Here is a 19,910-nt window from a genome sequence, read left to right as displayed (position 1 = left end):
ATATCTTTGCAGTTCATAATTAACTGTTTGTCCTTGTTTTGGCTGGGATAGAGTTAATTTTTCTTCTTAGTAGCTAGACTAGTGCTGTGTTTTGGATTCAGTATGGAATTTGGTATGAGAAGAATGCAGATAATACACTGATGTTTTCAGCTGTTGCTATGAGATCTAGGACGCTCCCTGTCTCCTGCCCATGCGCAGGTGTACAAGAAGCTGGAAGGGAGCACAGCCAGAGCACCGGACCCAAGCTAGCCACTGAAATATTCCATATCCCGTAACATCGTGCTCAGTATGTAAAGGAGGGGCAGCCAGGAAGGAAGGAGCTCTCTCTCACTTCTGGGATTGCGATTGCAGGATCTTGATATTTTGGGATTGCTAGCTGGGAATGAGCTGGGTATCAGTCAGCAGGTGGTGAGTAATTGCACTGTACATTACCCATTTGTACTTTCTATTACTGTTATTGTTTTATTACAATTATTAAGCCATTTTTATGTCAACCTGTGAGTTTCCCTTTACCCCTTCAGTTTATTCCCCCATCCCCCAGGCAGGGGGAGGGTGAGTGAGAGGCTGTGTTTGGCTGCCAGTTGGGTTCAAACCATGACGCTGTTGCGTATCAGCTTCTGGAGACTGAGACAACAGTCGAAGTATATAATACTTAACTTTTTTAACATGTTACATATTATCACATCAGGGCTTTGATGATGCTGTAATTCTGAAACATGTGAGGGAATGGAGAAGGGGGACCTAACTGGGAAAATAAGCTACAGTGATATCTGAGTGAGATTTGCAAGTCAGGAATGAAGACACCTGCTCTGTCATGGTTTTGAATGCTTTTTTAAAAAATTTTGTATTAATATCTTCCTGGTCAGAAAGTACAATGGTCTTTTTGAACTAGATTTTCAAGATTACTATTTTTGGCTGGATTTAGCATTTAAAAAAATCCTCAGAATACGTTTTCAGACTCTTTTAAACTTTCCATATATACTGTATATAGTATATAACTCTTAAAAAATTCAGAGATTCTTTTTTTTCTCGTAGACGTCCTTGTAAAAATGTACATTTTAATCTAAATTATGACTATTGCCTTTATAGTTCTACATTATTCATTTTTCAGAGCAAATGTATGTTTCATTTGCCACTTGGTGTACAATTAACTGGTTTTAATTTGTCGACTGTGTGAGCTTTCAGTTCCAACACTGCAGAAGCAAATATCCGAACACCACCTGATTTCTAATAAGTCATGCAGATATTCTCAAGTATGAAGTTCACTCTGAGAGTATAGTGGGAGGACAGTCATTGTTGCAGATTTAATTCAATAGTTATTTTCTTGCTGTTAGGCTGAAGAATACCTACCCCAGATGAATGAGCAAAGCAAAATGCTGAAAGAAAAATTAGTATCTCATCTCCGGTTTGAACCAGAGAGGGCAGAGGTACTGCTTATGGTAAAAGGAAAATATATTGTGTGTGAACCAACTGACAGCAGTGAAAAAGACAACAGTGAACTGGTGAGAATGTGCATGATTTTAAACTAGACAATGTGTTAATATTTTAATTGCAGTTAATATCCTTCTAGCTATAGTTTCATTATACTAAAGTCTGACTTAGAGTTTACGGATACAATTATATATTGTCTTAAGCTAAAGTTAAATATAAAAGCATGTATGTTCCTGAGTCCTTTCTAAATCTGGGTGACCAAAATCCCAAATTTAGATCTTTAAAAATGCTGGTCAGTTGCTGCTAATCCTGGAGTCAGGGTTAGCTCATGCACTCATAAATTAAAACTGGTGCTGTTGTATGTGTGCTTCTGGACTGAGCATGCTGTGCAACTGTGGCGGTTGAAAACATAGCGTTGCTGAGCTGTTAGAGTGTCTTAGGAGTGGTCCAAAACCAAAATATAAACAGACTTGAAGTAGAATATAGGGACTTGTAGAGACTCTCTGGGAGTTTGTAACAGTGTTAAAGTAATTTTTACACAACTGATTTTGTTTGCCAGCACAGCTTTGGGGATATTGGGAAGTTTTGTAAAACTGAAAAAAGTGATGTTAACCTAATGTGTAGGCAGGCATCCTTTGTTTGGATAACCTTGGTATACATAGGCTAATCCTAGATTTACAATATATTTATGTACAGTATTTTTTGTTATTTTAAATCTGGCTTCTGCCTGGGAACATGTTATATGAATACATGTTGATTACATATTTAGTGCCTGTGCAGTCATGGGAGTGAAAGTCTTCCTCCTAGGAACCTTGTAAGGAAAATTTCAGAGGCTGCCATTTATTGTGAGGCATTTTCCTGGAGGAAATATTTGATACCGAGTAACAATGAAATACGGGAATTTGGAAGAAAAGTGGTTTTGCTTGAAACCAAATTACAATCCTGCCATTGTTGGAGGAATCCTCTTAATTTGTTATAACCCTTTGTCTCTCCAAAGCAGAGTACAGTGGAGATCCTCACATAACTTAGGTGCTCTTACCAAATGTGCTACAGTATGTTAGCCTTCATCATTTAAACTATCTTCTCATACCAGTAAACTGTATCTTTCAAATATGAGGCAGAGACATTATATTCAGTTTTACATTATCTTATTTTTTCTTATCCAGTGTAAACTGTTTCTTTTCATCATATCAGGTAGCAAAATTCTATTTTATGATGCTAGTTTGAATAACCAAAATCAGACCTCTACATTTTATATATGTGAATCCCTTACTTCCTGTATAAATTCATGTAAATTAATCTAATTTACATGATTAATGGAAGTATTTTCATTTAGTTAGTGTTTGTCTCAACTGTCCTGAAAAACAATGATTTGTTGTTCTAAACTTAGAATTTCCTTTTCTGAAGGTTTGTAACTATTAGGCTTAGGTTGATGGAAACAGGAGAAAGCAAGTTTATACTCCATATGAAAATAATAGACATTAATTTTAGTGTTCTGAGCACCATTATTTTTAAGTCATTTATCAAGATTCTTTTTATAAGTAAATTTTTATGCATGTGAAATGCTGTATATCTTAACTCAGAAAAATTCTATAATGAAAGCCGAGTTAAGCTATCAGTTGGTTTGAAAATGTTTTCCATGCCTGTTGAATAAATGTCTTCTTGGATTTTTTTAGATCATAATATATGATCATTCACTCAATAGTTATTAAAATTTATGTATTTCTCTGCCCTTTGTTCCCAGTCATCCTCAGTAGAGAAGAAATACCCTATTCTTCACACAGCAGTTTACAGACCAAATACAGAAAGGAAAAACAAAGCAACAATAAAAGTGGAAGGCGTATATTTTGGAAATGTGTATGTGAAATTATATTTTTTTATGATAACTTTTTCTTTACTGCTACTTAAAATTTGAAGCAGCAATGGATGTATTCTACTGAATTATTTGACTACTTCCCTGCAAATTCTGTAAAGCTTAGACTGATGCTCCAGCATAAACCCTATAATTTTCACCCCTTGCAATAGAGTCTGATCCAGTTTATGTCACTGAAAATCTGAAGTGCTAGAGAAGTCATTGCAACCAGAATACAGTCTAGTCAATGGGGAATAATATACATGTGCAAATGTATTCCTATGTACTGTCTGGCTTTCGCCTGTATAAAAGAAGACAAGCATTAGTGTTTCTCAAATTTAATGATAGAATACGATGACTGAGTTGATTTAAGTGTTTAATGTTTGTTGTCCTGAAGTGAAACTAAAGGACTGTTCATATTGCTCACAAATACTGTATCAAAAAACCTTTGAAGTGGCATGACAAGGTGAAGGGATGATGTATACTTGCCAAGAACTGAAGGTTCAGAAAAATTGCTGTAGTGGGATCAGTGAAGTCCAGTATTCTGTCTCTAACATTAGCAGTAGAGCCTATTTAGGGTGACCATGCGAGCCTCACTGACTGCCTTCTGCAGTCCATTTCCCCTGTAGTCCCTTAGCATCCATAACATATGGAAATTTTGCATTATGAATGTTTGGGGCTGTAGCATTTCCAAGTACCTGTTTATGAACCTGTTGACCATGAACTTGTCTTCTCCCCTTTTAAACATCCTCAAACTGTCATCCTCCATGGATACCTGTGGCAGGAAGCTTTAGGAGATCATAATCCCCAGTCTTCTGGCACAGTCCATCTTTTGGTTTGCTTTCTCTTTCATACAGGTGATGAGGAAGGAAAGCATTTTTTGGAGACTGAAGAGACAAGAATAGCTTCCTCCAGGCAAACCTCTATTCCTGAGTTTTGTAGATTGGATTAAAACCAGTCCTGGAGTATTTTAGCCTAAATTCCTTTTTTTGGGGGGGAAAGAAAAAAAAAAAAAAAAAAAAAGGAAGTTTGTCTAGGATTTTCTTCTCAACAGATTTTGAACTAATTGATCTCTTGCATCTAAACTCATATGAGAGATGTAGACATCTGGAGGATGTGAACTTCTCAGTTTGTGAAAAATGAGGTTTTGTGTAATGGAACCTCAATTTTTATCATTCCTGAGCCAGTCAGAATGGTCTCCATCCTAAATATTGGAAAGTATCTGAACAGTAAGGATCTGCATTCTGGCTTGTATCACCAGCCACAATACGTGCTGCTAATTGTCTAGTTTAATTAGTAAGTGATGTGAGAGAAAGCTGAGGGGAGGAATTCAAGCATGGAAATTGAAGATGGAAGTATTTCTGGGGAGTGATTAGGCAGTATTAAAGCACAGATTAGGAAACTGCCAGTCTTCATTAGTTTCAGTGCTCACAGTACAACTTATTTTGTGTTTGTCTATTTTGAACAGATAAAACTTTTGGCTTTGTAAATTTGTCTTCAGGAAAGCACGTAGGTGCTGCTACTAGTATATCAGGGACTGCTAACAGATTTCTGTCTCATCCTTCACATACTGGGTTTGACTTTGCCAGCACTTTATCACTCTTCAGTCAACAGAGGAACCTTATTTGGGGTTTCCTTTTGCTACCCGAGGTTTCACTTTTTTGCTCTCACACCTCTTTTCACAAGGCAAAACTCCTCTTAGCACAGAACTGTCTGCACTGGCTGTACCATCCAGTTCAGTGCAGTCTAGTTCTCCACTCCTTTTTTAGATTTTTCTCACAAGTTTCTTTAAGAAATCTTCTCTGCTGTAACTGTGAGACTGTGAAGAAAGGATTCTATAACAGTTAGCTCCTAGTCCCCCAAATAAAGGATGTTCCTGTATCTTTGAATTAAGGAAGAGCCAGTCTCCATTCATAGAGTCAAGTATTAAGATAATTGCTAACCACCATAATCCTCCTTTGCAGCCAGGGATCTAGTTTGCACCTCTTACATTTTGGAATAAATTCTCATATTTGCTTGCATCTTATCACATGGCAAATGTAATTCATAGTGAATGAGGGCTATTACTGAAAATTATTCTACTGATCTACTCGTCTAGGTAAGAGGAGAGCAGACCAGCACAGTGTAGCACTATGTCCTAGCTAGAGAAGAGATCAGTTTAAAAAAAGAAGTGTTTCTTCCTAACAGTTAGCAGAGGACAGCTGCATAATCTTGACCCAGGGAAGGGTAAAGATGCGAAAATCAAATTTTATTCTAGTACAAATAATGGAATTTATAGGGCCATGTCAGAGTTTGGCCAAATTACACTTCCTCCAAGAATTCCAGATCTGAGTGGACATTGGTGTCTCTCAATGTGACAGTCTGATGAGGGAGATAAGAACTTACCTGCCTATTCTGAGCCATGTTGTCTCCTGCATCTGTGTGTCGTTGCATGACAGATGTGCCTCAGATATGTGCAAGGGAGTGACTGTGGTCTCTGCCAGATAAGCAGTAAAATATTGATACCTAGATAATCACTGTATATGATTATCTAGTTAGTAGATATTCACTGTTCTGTTACCAGGTCCCCTCTCCCTTTCTCCCATCTTTCCAGAAAGTGGCTACTGTTCCTGTTCTTTCTGATTAGTCCCTGAACTACCACATGCACATTCATGCACTGCTTTGAGGTTCAAGACCTCTAGAAGAGCCACACTGAGAATGCTAAGGTTATATCTAGTCAAGATTGCTGTTATATCAGGCAAAGCTGCTCTTTCTCTCAAAGACCTGAAATCAGTCTTCAAAGGAACAGGCTGCTGTCGAAGTGCTGCCCACAGCTAAGTGTGCACGTACCAGAAGAAAGAAGTTACAGTGAACAAGTACCAGGTGAAGAAAGAAGTTATGGAATAGAGTAACGTCTTTGAGATGTATTTTTGGTGGCTCTGTCCTTCCTTTCAATAGTTTGCATTATGGAATTCTGTTCTGGAAGAGAAGCTTCAAGACTTGTGTATTGATCTTTCATGCTCTTGTGGGAAGTGTGTATATAGTGTGTGGCTGCTGCTAAAGCAAAAATTTCTGGCACATGAGTTTTAGAGAATTTCAGCTGCTCTGAGTGATTCTTTGATGCCATTGCCACTTTGAAATAATCTAGATTATGAATTAGCCTTTTCAGTCTGAATTTTTTACAATGTATCCATAACAGAGTAGGACCAACAGTTAGTTGAAGCATAGTTATCTTAATTCATTTCCCCACCACTGTTCCTGTAGTTTATTTTTGATTGTTACTGAAGATGTAATTGACTAAATGAGAGCAAGCTGTGAATGAAATCATTACTTCCTTCATGGTTTTTATTTATTTTTTGTCTTGTCCTGACAAGTGAATGTAGTTGAAACTTCAGAGATTAAAAATATATCTAAACTGTGCATGCTTTAGTGCGTGCAGAGGCTAAGTCATCCACAAGAAGCTGGTGTAGCTGACTCTCCTGTGTCCTTTTTTTTTTGTATTTTAACTGCTGATAGTTATTTTTCTTATGTTTTCATAAAGGCAGGCTAATGTAGGGCATATACTTTCCAGAGCTCTCTAGCTTAACCTTGAATTACTTTTTCATGTGTATTAAACTTATTTAAGAGACTTTCAGATTGATTTATAAATCTAAGAATGAACTTGAAAAAAAACCCCACTATAATGCAAAACCTGTATTACAGGATTCTTATTTTTATGCTTTCTCTAGGAAATAATTTAATTTACAAAATACAACTTATTATCTTCTTTCTGCTTTTATAGTAGATACCATGCTGTTGGAATTACTAAGAATGAGAACAAATTATAGCATTGATTTTCTGAAGTATTATTTTCTCGGTTGTATTTCCCAGAGCTTAAGCTTAGTTTAACCTTGAAGCTCTTTTAACTTTGAGACAAATCAAAATAATGGGCAGATTTTATGTAATATTGCTTCTAATACCTATAGTGTAAGAGAACAAGAGGTAGGGATGTAATTTTATTTAGATTTCTTTCCCCGCCCTCACTGTATGTTTTATTCATCATGAGTAAAGCTCTAATTCTGTGCTGTAGGACAGCTGTATCTTAATCATAAATTCAAACCATTATACAAGTCGCATTTTAGTTGATTGTTCTATTTTGCCTGTATGACTGCATCTTCAGGTTTTTTCCTAAAAGAGTATATTGTTCAATTTTAGACTCTCAAGGATGCATAAAGAGGGAAGAGAAGAATCTGTTTGTCAGCCTACTAACATGTCAGAGCATGAGACAATGAAGTTAAAAAGGAGCATAATAAAACCGGCATCCCTAATGTCAAAGAATGAGATTTTGAAAAAGACCCTTCCCGCGACTTCTGCTTGCAAAGATGTTCAGCCTGGTTTTGGCACACCAGCTTCATCTTCTGTACATGGTAAAGTACCTAAAATGGCAGAAAGTGGGGTAATAGAAGGTATTACTTTCTTCCCTCATCGTTGTAACAATTCTTTTTGAAATAGTTGTACATATACGGTGTCCTCCAGTGCATTTCTAACAAAGAGTACTGTAAGTCACAAGCATTCCAGTTTTTACTTCAAGCATGGTCTGATAGCTCATTTTTTGTTTTTCGGCCAAAAATAACAGACTTACTGGGCTTCTAATATTTGCTGAGATACAATATTGCAGCCGTACATGAACATACACCCTGTCCTTCTCTCTGAAGCCCTTAGGAGGGAATGCTCTTCTTTCTCTGGGCATTACAGGGGATGCAACCAGCACTTTCTTTGTAGGTGGTGAATACATAAAAAGACTCCTGCAAAGCTTCACATCTTTTAAGAAACAAAAAGGAAAAATGGAATAGTGTAGATGTAACACTGACTTTAACTCAGTATACCAACTGCAAAGTGCATAATAGTGTGCATTTATTCTGGTTTTCAAAAAGTTACAGTTACCCCTACTTCTTTTCTGTGTAGATTTACCTATTCAAAGTTTCTTTCAGTGCGAAGGCTGTGTAATGGGTCTTGAATATGCTTTTTCCAGCAGATGTTAATGAAAACTAAATATATGATTGTCTTTCGTATTGTTCTCCAATCAACTTGGGGTTTTTTTGAAGTGTGAAGTGAGATCATCTCTCTGAAATGCAGAATCATAGTTCATGGAAGTGTATGTATGGGGAAATACATACAACTTCCCACATCACAAAGACTTGGCGGCCTTGTGATCACAATTCTTGCTCTTTGAAAGTCATTGCAAGTTTCAAACTGACATCAACAGGTCAAAATTCAAGCAAGTCTGCAAGCTGGAGTTCATTTACATCAGTAATTTTTAGACTAGACTTTGAATGAAACTTGCAGAAAACATTTTTGAATCATTTGTGTCCTAGAAGTCTTCAGCACATTAAAAATGAAAATTAAGAAACTGTGCCTTGTTAAACAAGGCATTGAAGTGTAGGGTTGTACTGACTCTGCCTGGGATGGAGTTAACTTTCTTTGAAGTAGTCCATATGCAGCTGTGCTTTATATCTGTGGCTAGAACAGTGCTGATAAGGCATCAATGTTTTGTCTATTGCTGAGCAGGCTGCTTTCCTGGGATCCAGGCTTTCTCTCTTTCAGAATTGATGATAAGGTTTTCCAGTAATAAACAGAACCAACCAAACAACAAAAGTCAATGTTATCCTCTTTACCTCATGGGATAGACAGGAAACAAGTACTACGTTTCTTATCCAAACATACTGAAGTAACTGATGCCAACTGATGATCTGAATACAAGTTTTAATGTATTGCCAACAAAAAGAAACATCATCTCTGTGTGTGTACGTCTCTCTATATACAAATATTAAAACCATCAGAATGCATTTGTGGAAGTAGATATTGCAGAAATGTAAACTTGTAGGAACATTAAATTAGAAAATAATTGTGCATAATGATCTGCTTTAAATTACTATTTTCCTTTTTAATGTGTCAGTTGCAGATTATATTCAAAAGACTGAAATGCAAACAGCTGTTTTGGAACCAAGTTGCCATGAGAAGACTTGTGAGCCACTAAAAGTTGAAAGATCTTCCAAAAAGCTTTTGAGAACCAAAGTTCATTCTTATGATAGAACGGGTACGTAAATTGTAGCATTGGAGGGGAAGAATATGCTGTTAGTTATGCCTGTACAGCCAGAGTATTTACTTCAGATTACATTGATATAATGGAGAATATACTCAACTGCTACTGTCTTTCCTCATCCCTCTCCTGCCTTTAGAGTAAGAGTATATGTGTAGGGCAGAGCTGATACAGTTGTAAATGAGAGAGTGCTGTCATTTTAAACCTTATTTCAAAGAGTAACAACTTTACCCTCTGTATTCACCTTCTAATTTTTTTTTTATACCCGATCTCAGAGCAGAATTTCAGACAGCATTTGAAATTTTCTTTTAATATTGTTTATATTTTAGAGTTAGCTACAGTAAGTTTTCTTTTAATCAGAAGATTTCTAAAGAGTAGTCATGTTTTCCCACTTACCTTCCAGGATTAGTGTTGGGAAAAATAGATTTTGGTCATTATTTCTCCATTAAAAATACCTATCACTGAGTCTGAAAATGGGGAAGGAATGATACCACAACTGGATTTCAATTTTCTTTTTGCTTTTTTTGCAAACTTTTTGTCTATGTACATTTTAATAGGGATGAAAAAACTTAAGAAAAAATATTTTTAATGCTTTTCAGGACATTGCAAATAGTTTTCCATAATGTTGCAGGGTCTTTTGTTCAGCTAGAGTGTTCTTCTCCTATGCAGGATTAGATTGGTCTGATTAGTGGAGTACTATGTTTCCATGTAAAAAGGAATTTCTTTTTAATATTAGAAAGAAATGTATTATTGTTATTCTTTTATTTTCACCATTCTTCTTGCTGAGATTTTGCTCTTCAGGAGCCCTTTCTTATTCTTTCAGGCTTTTTAGCATTCGAGAAGGTCTTTGGGAAGTAAGTCATGATTTTTCTACTGAGTACTTTGAATTTTGCTGTGTAAATTACACCAAATCACTGTAAAATCACTGGAAATTGAAATTACTCTGAACTCAATTGAACCACTGTCCTTCAACTGCAGTAAAACTGGAATATCTGATGGCTTGGGGTTTTTTTTGAGGAAGACTTTCTGAGACATGTTTTTAATGTCTTCCAACTCAGTCTAATTAACATTAGACTAATCCTCCACACTTGTTAAGGCTTATGCAATGAAACTAAAGAATGAATGTCTGGCTGGCTTGTGTAATAAATTTAAAGATTTTATGTTTAAGGGAAAAAAACCCCACTTTTTTTCTTTTCTTGATGTACCAGAACCAATTGATGATGATGTTATAACACATATTTTGAGGCTTCGAGGCAAACTTGGATGGCAAACAGAGCTACCATCATGTGAACGGTTAGCTAGAGAGGCTGATGTGGCCAGATTTCAGAAGTTCACACTTACGGTGAATTTTACTTTCCCTTCTCCACATCCTGTGCAATTACACATTCTAGAAATGATGTTGGTTATAAATCTAAAATACTTATTTCGTGAAAGTTTTTGCCTCTAAAAAAGGGTAGATCTGTTCTTAGAATCAAGAAATTGTTTAACGTTTAAAGAGAATAAACTCTTAGAATTCTAATTAGCAGGCTTGAATTACACTGCAATGGTCAGAGCCATAGTAGAGTTCTGCGAGGAGATGGTACCTAGAATTATTCTGGGAGGAGAGTAGTGGCACCTAGAATTATTTTTTCCATCTCTTTGTGCATAGCAATCACTTAAACTCAGTACTTAGCCAGTGCTCCCCATAGTTGAGCTATTCTAGCACTAAGTTGAATTGTGATCATGTCTGTCCTGATCAGACATGCCAACTATGAGGCCAGTATTTGTTGTGAGTGGTACTGGGCAGTCTGCTCTTAATGTAGCCAGATGGGACACTGCCTGTATTCTCTTACTAGTTTGGTGCATTCAATGACAGACAGACACATGTCTGGTTTAATTATAACTTTGCATACACACTTTTTCACGAAGAAAAAAAAAAAAGGTCAATACAGCAAAAATAATCAGGTTTTTTTCAATGTGCAATGTGAAACATTTTGAATGCACAATAAAAATGAAATCTATCTTATATTTTGTCCCTTGGGAGTTTTGATTTCAGATATGGCTGCAAAATTTTTAAGAAGCATTACAATTGTCCACAAAACTAAAAATTCTTCCAGCTGTAATGACATATTTTCAAAACAACGAGGTATCACTGATGTTTACAATCTTTAACTGTATAGGTGTTTGCTACTAAAGAGCTTTATGGTGTTTTTTTAATCTTAGCAGTGTTTACCACTTTTTATAGATGGAGAAACTTAACTACTAAAATGTTTCTTCAGATTTGGATAAAAACGTTATAACATTAATAGGGTTATATGAAACTGTTTTCTCAACAAGAAAAAGTAATATTTAACTAGCTGTTGGTGGAACTGAAAAATAATTATCTAGAGCAGAAATAATAGAAAAATGTGATGATAGTAGAATAACTTTCTAGTCCATTCAGTGTTGCCACTAAGTACCTTATCAAAACTTTTGGGTACTTTTTTACTTTTCTTCTCATAGTAAAATATGTAGATATATAATTTCTAATGATGAAAAATAAATTACATATATACATGTAAATAATTTCCTCTTTTGACAGAAGCCTTTACTGCTAAAAGATAGTGGAGAATATATATATTGTCTTGAACGAAACAGGAAGAACTTTAAAGTTCCCTACAACCCATATGATTTAGAGGTTGTCTCTACAAATACAGCTCTGCAGAACAAAGAATATTGGACCATTACAGCTTCATTTGTGTCTAAGGTAGTATGTTGTACAACGCACAGAATAACATGAACCCAGAGATTTCCACAGAAAGAACATTTTGCTTTTCATTTATTGTCATGTATTCCCATTGCAATTATGTTACCTTCTTTGCTTAGGAGCTTACTGATCCCTCCTAAAGACAAGTCCTCTGTTGGCTTTGAGCTGAACATAGTTCATCCTTTTGCTCAGGCACGTGTTTAGATCTTGAACTATGGTATAGCTCAAGACTAGGTGTATCAGAAGACGGGTAACTTAAAACTTAGCATCCAGTAATCCACCAACCATCTGCATTCCTAGGCATAGTAATGCAGACCATCCTGTGTGTTCTCATCTCAGACAAGGGCATACCCTCTGCTGATAGTTGTGTGTGACAATTGGTAATGTTCATGCCTTATCTTTGCTTTTTCTGTTCTTTTACTCTTTTCATTGTAAATGGGTAAGCCCTTAGTGACTTATTAATTAGTCTTTGTTTAGTCTTGACAGCATTTTCTTTTTAAAAAATAAAAGACCAAAGTTTATTCTCTATCTCAGAATGACATCTCACAACTGGTTTAAGCCCATGTAAGGCTGCTGAGAATCCGGCTTTAAGCCACCCTCTCCATTGCATTGGCACTGGTGATTTCATGGCCAGTATGATGGATCATCTCACTAATTTAGCATAAAATGAATGAAAATACTTTATATGTGTATTTATCTTGTTAGGTGAATTTTCAGTCACATTAGAGAGCTAATCCATCTCACCAGGAGCACAGAGTACTTATATTCCTAAAAGAAGCATTAAAAATAATACCTTTTAAGAATATGAGCACCACATTTCATGATGTTTCATCAGTTCCTAAATGTCTTTGAACACAACTCAACTTTGAAACCCTTTTTCTCTTTAGCATCAGTAAATTTTAGAACTAGTATGACACTAAACTTGCATGGAAGAAGTGATAATTGCATAATTTACATAATTGGATTGTTGCTGGATGCTAAAGTTAAACTTTTTTTGTTGTATGTATGAGATACATGATTTGAATGTCAGAAAATTACAGACATAGCTTAGAAACTGATGCAATTACTGTTGTTAAAATGAGGAAAATGTCTTTTCTATCAGTGGAGTTACTAAGCTTTTATAAAACCAAATTGGAAGAAAAGAATAAATGTTGGGAACCTGACAGAGGAAAAGGCTGTGACCTTGTTCCTTTGACTTCAGAATGCTTGATGTAGTACAGAAATTTGAAGTACAACCTTGATTTAAATACAAAGTGATTTGTTCCAAAACATCTCTAATAAAAGGTCTACTACTACTGTGGTCTGAACCACAGAATGATTCATTCAAAACAGTTAATTAATGCCTAGTACCTGATCTTTTATCTCTTATACTCCTATGAAAGATAATGAAGATTTCTACAAAAGTACATATGCCCATTACCACTTTACTGTATCCTTGGCAGTCAGATTCCAGCCCATGATTTGAAAAGGAATTTTGCTAATTTATAATTTGTACTTTTTATATCATTTCACACAGGTGTGAACATTCTCTTTGGAGAATGAAAGTCTATTTGCTTGCCCTGCTGTTGATTTGGTTCTAAGATGCTGTTTGTCTACCTGAAAGATATGACAGAGGTTCAGGAAAAGGTTTTTTGGAGTTTGCTGCCAGAATGTGTTATGATGACCACCCTTTGAGTGGGTGTATCTGCCCACATTGTATTGAAAACCTTTCCACAGGTCTAATTCTCATTTCCTCTTATTCAGTGTTGTATCACATAGTGATGGGAAGAAATTGATATTCCATAGTTTTACTTGCTAACAATAAATAAGTACATTCAAATTTCTCCCTCTTACATACTTTCTGTGATAGAAAGCATTTTTGTACAAGAAAGGTATTCAATAAGCCTAAATAAGTGGATATTTAAATGTACTGAGGGGCTTTCCTAACGAGGGACAGACTCAGACATCTGCCTGAATACTTTCCTGAATAGTGTGTATGTGCCATAATGACATATTTTGAATGACAGAAGCATCTTAATATTTAAAATGATAAAAACATGTAACTGTAAGCTTGTTCAAAATTAAACAAAACTACATAGGTAGACAAGATAAAACATGATTAATGTTGCCACTGCTGAGGTCATCAGCATTCATGCTTTTTTGTCTTTGATAATGAAGAATCAGTATCGATTGTCAAATTCTTTTTCAAAAGGAGTTGTATATTTTTTCTTATTTTTTTTCCCTAGTTTTCTGCAGACCATAAATTAGGAGAAATGGAAATAACACCAGTGCCACAATGGCTGCGTGAAAGACACCTGTATTCTAAGTTACTTAATCTGAATTTCTTTTCCAATTTCCGGTAACGAAATGAAAAAAAATTAATTGACATTAACCAATTACAGTAATAATTTTCAATATGTTTGCATGATAAAATGCCAACTTAATACTGTGTTAATTCCTGCATAGGCATTTTTAAGAGTGACAATATCTAAAGACTACTCAAGATCTTTTTGGTTCTTATGTCTCAATCATTAATGGAACCAAACATCCTCTTTTCTCTTTGATTATTTTTTGTTTCATCTTGTTTATTTATTTGACCTTAGAAGAAATAAAAATAACTCTAATAATATCTTCCTATGCACTAATTTTTAGGAGGCAAGTTAATTCTTCCATTTGTTCTCTTCCACATTATATAGAATGTACAAAGCAGCTAATAACATTCATCTTATATAGAATGCATTCAAGCAAATTATGTGTAAAATAGAAGAAAATATTTAGTGGCTGGCTGTTTTGGAAACATCAGTAAAAACATTATAGCTGAATTTTAACCTCTTGCTTAGACTAATATTAAACATCCACCTCCTACACATTTGTCTCTATATTTTACTTTTATTACTTTTTAGGGGGAGATACTTGTTTCTGGTTTATTTTTTTACTTTCATGTAGAGAATATTGCTGGAAGTGATTCAGTTTTGGTGCTTGACCCTGTGTCTCATGTTGGATTTGTGCATGCAAGTTTTTTTGTGTGTGCACCAGTCCTCACAAAGATGGCATCACAAATTTCACACATTTTCAAAAATGCATTTTATGTTTGCCAGTGCCACATTCCACATCTAAAAATTAACCAAAGTAATCATGATTTTATTTTATTATATTGCTCCACAAAATTCTGATAATGCTGGTTGTTACTGAATATGTGTGTATATATGTCAATCAGAGAATTAAAGATTGCTGTGATGGGAATGTTTAGAAGCCAATTTTAAACTTTTAAATAAAATTTTACTCAACCGACATTCTTTAACTATGCACTTTATGCTAATACTTAGTTCATATCCATTATCAGTCATTATGACTCCGTAGTCAGTTAATCCCTCACAATCTCTACCTGTGAGCATGCAGTACCACAGTGCTGATGTGGTGTGTTTAGCACAGTTCTTGATTGCCTTAGTCACCGAGGTTGAGGTGGCAAGGCTCAAAACCTGTCTGCCAAGGGAAGCTGAAAGGATAATGAACTTGTTTCATCTCTTCTCCCAGCCCAACTGCATTGGGGACCCTACACATTTATAAATGTATTGTGTCTATATTGTTTCTAGACAATTGGCCTCTGCCTCTGGGCTAGGTGTTGCAAAAGCTTAATTAATGAACACTTTCCCAGTCTGAAGCAGGTTCATTATCCTTTAGCTTTGCTGTTTGGTTGTTTTGGGTTTTGTTTATTTGTTTGTTTCTTTGTTGATTTTCCTTAGTTGGCTGCTGTTTCTTTTCTTAAAGTAAACGTAGTATTTGCCCAGCTTTGGAAGTTCTGTTTTATCACTGCCCAGTAACTGTGAGTTCTGGGACTCTGTTTTCAATTTGTGGTCGTATTTTCAAGGCCTTTACTGTTATTCTGTGCTTAACCTACATCTCAACAAGAAATGTCTGGTACCAAGGTCCGGTTTACACAGGAAATTTGGAGAACAAGTTGGTAACAAGCCTAACCAATCAGGACTGGGACTTGGTACGATTAACATAAGGCACAGTTAGCTTAAAGCTTCTGGTTTATTATTGGCAGTGGCAATACTATTTTTACTGGACACAAAAATGCTTATGCAATTATGATACATCAAGGATGCTCATGTTTGGGTTTAAAACAAGCTAATATTAATGTTTGCTTAGTGTACTTTTTCTTTTGTGGGTACAACAGGCCTCTGCTTTAGCTATCCTTTTCATACATCTGTCAAGACAGATGAAGAGGTGTGGAGGCAATGTTTGGGAGCAGATTTAGAAAGTGGGAATTGGCTAAATAGATCTGCATCTGTCTCCCAGTAGCATAAGTGCTGTTAATGAGCTGTTGCAACAGCAGGTATGACAGTCAGTAAAATTTACATGCATAAATAATTATTTCTATTGCTTCTAGAATGAAGAAATGCTTTCTAGTCTGGAAAATCAATGCTAGAAGAAGCAAGGAGAACAAGACCAAGTCAATTTGAATATAGGTTTTTCATGGGAAAAGAATTAAAGAATACTTCATCTCCTTCTGTAAAGATTACCAATTTGTATCTTATTTTCCTTAAATACTTTATAAATCAACAAAGAACATTATTCAAATGCCAGATAACTTGTTAATAATAGCATGAAAGATGTACTCTGATAAAACTTTTATGGTGCCTTTATATTGCTTGTAAGGAGCCTGGAATTTTAATCTGAAGAAAGCTGAGCTTTAATTTGATGTTTGTCTAGTGCCAAGCACAGTGGGATTCTGCTTTATGACTAGGGATTTTTGCTATAAATGGGATGAAAATAATAATATAGTTTTATATTGTAAAATGAGAGCAGTTGCACCAAATCCAGACTGAATATGGGCTGAAAGAAAAGATGGAATTCAGTCTGTATGTTGAGGCAAGTAAATAAAATCCCATCACACTTCATCTATTCTCCTTAAGGCCATCCTTTATTGGCGTGTAAATAATATTTGTATTGTGTAGGTTTGATTATGAAAAAGACATTGTTAACTCTTCACAAGAAATTTTTTTCCCCTTTTATGGAAATGTATCCTGCTGTTCAGATTATCCTTACAAGTTTTTAATAAACCATTATGTGAGGAAGAGACTTCTTTCTGGGGGTTATATCAAATGATTAACTTTGCGCTGAGAGCATATGGATTAGATCTTTCACTTGTACCTAGGGGTAAGGAGCTGGGAAAGGTTGGTGGCCTTTTTGTTCTATTAGAACAGTCAAGTGAAAAAGGCATAAACTGTCAGGTAGTCCTTTGTCTTCTAAATTTAAAGTTACTGAAATAGGAAAGGTATTTGAATAAACAGGGTTTTTTAATGGCATAAAATCTGAAAACTGTCATTTATGGAATGTATAATTAAAAATAATATATGATGAGTCAGCTTCTGAAAAAAAAAATCATGTTTTCTCTTTGCTTGGCATTAGTCAGAGACGCGTTCATTAATTCATACATTAATGTTTAACAGCTACATATCGCTTTCCCTAAAAGCAGATTTTTTGTAGGTGGCAAGTTCATAAAAATTCAGTTGGGGCACTTTAAATGACCTGACTATAGAATATTTTTAGTATGTTTTGTCAAAATCAGATTTGTCTTTTGAAAGGTTTCTATGCCGTGAAATCATATGACCTTAAACTGTAACCCTTTTATAAACTATAAAGTAGTTCTGATGCTCTCCACACTTCAGCATTTGAATAAATTTTCAAATTTCCTCTGAACAGAGATGGTGAAAGAGAGCATAGTCCCTATAGAGTCCATATATTTGTTCTGGTTAGTTTTTGGGTTTGGTTTTATTCCTTAGTATTTTGCTGCTCACACAAAGTTTTTGGACCTTCATATAGGTAGGTTAGGGCAGGATACTTTTTCAAAAGGAAATCACAGAAGGACGTCTAATGCTATGTGGACTACACAGCCTGTTTATGCAACTGATTTTTCGTAAAATGATTTAGATCTCTACGTGTTAAGAAAAGCAATTTGTTGGATTTGTTGAAATCTTTATATTTCTTATATGTCACATCGAAGCAAAGCTCTTCAAAGTTTATTCATGCAATAAATAGATTGGATTATGCTATTCCGTGTTTTAAAATCATTAAAAAGAGTACTCTAAACATGGATAGTGAAATGCAAATACGTTTGAACTGCACATTGACTGTTTGCTGTATTTCTGTATTCTACACAAAGGTGTGCACATTGTTTCATACAAATCACAAAAACAAAAGGAACCTGTTTTGATTTGGAGACCACATAACGGCTTTGTTATCAGAAATAAGAGGTTGTGAGCTTAGCCTACTTATATATTTATTCTACCCATTACAGTCCTTCTTTTTGGTCTGTATTCCCCCACAGAACTTGAGCCTAAGATTTTGTTATCAGGAACATCTGCTGAAGAGAGACCCTCCCTTTGAATATCCCAGCGCTATTAGTCAAAGGCATAAAACCCAGTGCTGCTTATCGTCACCTTACAAGTCCTTCCTGGTACTTAGGGTCACATATTTTAATGGTGTTATTATAAAGGAGTTGTCTCTTAAATAAAGTAATAGCTGATATCATTTTAGTTGTCCTAAACTCTCAGATTTTGGATTACTCATGGTTTCAGTCATTTACGCCATTGAACAATTGGTTATGTTAATGAAGACAAAACTGTCTAAGATTTATATAAATTATTTTCAAAGACTGGAGAGAGTTTAAAGGAATCTTATGTAAAATAAAAAGAAAACAAATATTCTAGAAAAGATCAAGCACTTAGCAGCCCTCTGGACTTGCTAGGGTAGAACATAAGATTATGCCTTATGGAAAAAATGCTGTATCTAGTTGTTCAAGGATTTGCACAAGTATTAGAAACTGGCCCTTCACCTTCTTTAAAAAAATAAAATCTTTAGACAGCAAAGGAAATTAGGAATGTCAAAACCAAAGCAACACTCGTCTCCTAGCCATCTCCTTCATGGTCTTTAGATTCAAGGTCCATAAATCTTTTATAGCCTCACTGATCTGAAGGGCAGCCCAGCAAGGACCTCTTCAGCAGCTGATGATAAAAGCCACCAGGGCATCATGTGGCATCTCAGTGCTCACTTGCTACTGACTGCCGTTCTTGCAAATGTGGTGAGAGTGGGTTAAGTCTTGCTACTTCCTCTATTGATTAGTGGAGTGCCATTATTCATAGTAACTGCTCCAGCACTTTCCTATGACAGTCCACAATTTGTCACTGTTCCCCTATAGTACCACAATCAACCACATTCTGCTCACTCTGAGGACTTACTAGTGAACGTCAGCTTTTTTTCTTTTTTATGCTATCAGTGCTAAGCTCTATTTTGCACATATCTAAAATTATTTGTAGCTTGGTACCCAGTGTTGGTGTTAATCCTTTTAGGGCACGAGAGAAACTCCCCAGCTTGCAAGGACTATGTCAGTAACAAAAACTAGATCCTGACCATGTTTTCCTTCCTTGCCAACCAAGAGGGACTGATTCAGAAGGAGTATAATTCAGATAAATAAACACAAGAAAGCTGTCTTCACAGTGTTTGATAGCAGTCTGCATACTTGCAAGGCTACTATAATAACGTCTACTCTGGAGGTATGGGTTGTGGATAAAATCTTTAACCAATGGATATTACTCTCACTTCTGGTTAAGGTTAAGTAGATCATCTGTTAATGGGAACTTAACCAGACATAGCAATGTTACTATGACAAACCCCTTTCTTGAGAAAGAGAAGCCAGCTGCTTTCAGATTTCAGAAAGATCTTGCCAAATAAAGTCCTACAAGTCAAATTAAAAACTCAAATAATAAAATGAGTTCTTTAGTAAGAAAAACTGCTAATAAGAAAAATCAGTACAAATAGAAATATCAAATTATTTTCTTCCAGACAAGATATGATTTTAT

General features: G+C 35.5%; 1 protein-coding gene across 1 annotated transcript; it reads left to right on the top strand.

Annotated features, from left to right (window-relative positions):
• Positions 1 to 307: 307 nt before the first annotated feature.
• On the top strand, positions 308 to 18,192 carry DNAH14 (dynein axonemal heavy chain 14). The gene is made up of 9 exons (XM_074820622.1): positions 308 to 408; positions 1,335 to 1,502; positions 3,176 to 3,288; positions 7,457 to 7,707; positions 9,198 to 9,338; positions 10,550 to 10,683; positions 11,902 to 12,066; positions 14,292 to 14,404; positions 16,439 to 18,192. Exons 2-9 carry the CDS (start codon positions 1,356 to 1,358, stop codon positions 16,509 to 16,511), a joined length of 1,137 nt encoding a protein of 378 aa, XP_074676723.1. The 5' UTR covers positions 308 to 408; positions 1,335 to 1,355; the 3' UTR covers positions 16,512 to 18,192.
• Positions 18,193 to 19,910: the final 1,718 nt, after the last annotated feature.

Source organism: Strix aluco, chromosome 3 (genome assembly GCF_031877795.1).
Source record: "Strix aluco isolate bStrAlu1 chromosome 3, bStrAlu1.hap1, whole genome shotgun sequence".
NCBI lineage: Eukaryota > Metazoa > Chordata > Aves > Strigiformes > Strigidae > Strix > Strix aluco.
Note: the sequence above shows the minus strand (reverse complement) of the source record. Positions and strands in the feature narration are given on the sequence as shown.

Bases quoted from the DNA above. Each gene is read 5' to 3' on its own strand.
- DNAH14 (XM_074820622.1), top strand. From the start codon at position 1,356: ATGAATGAGCAAAGCAAAATGCTGAAAGAAAAATTAGTATCTCATCTC. The intron at 12,067-14,291 runs GTAGTATGTTGT...TTTTTTCCCTAG, and splicing joins CAGCTTCATTTGTGTCTAAG to TTTTCTGCAGACCATAAATT. The intron at 14,405-16,438 runs GTAACGAAATGA...TATTGCTTCTAG, and splicing joins AATTTCTTTTCCAATTTCCG to AATGAAGAAATGCTTTCTAG.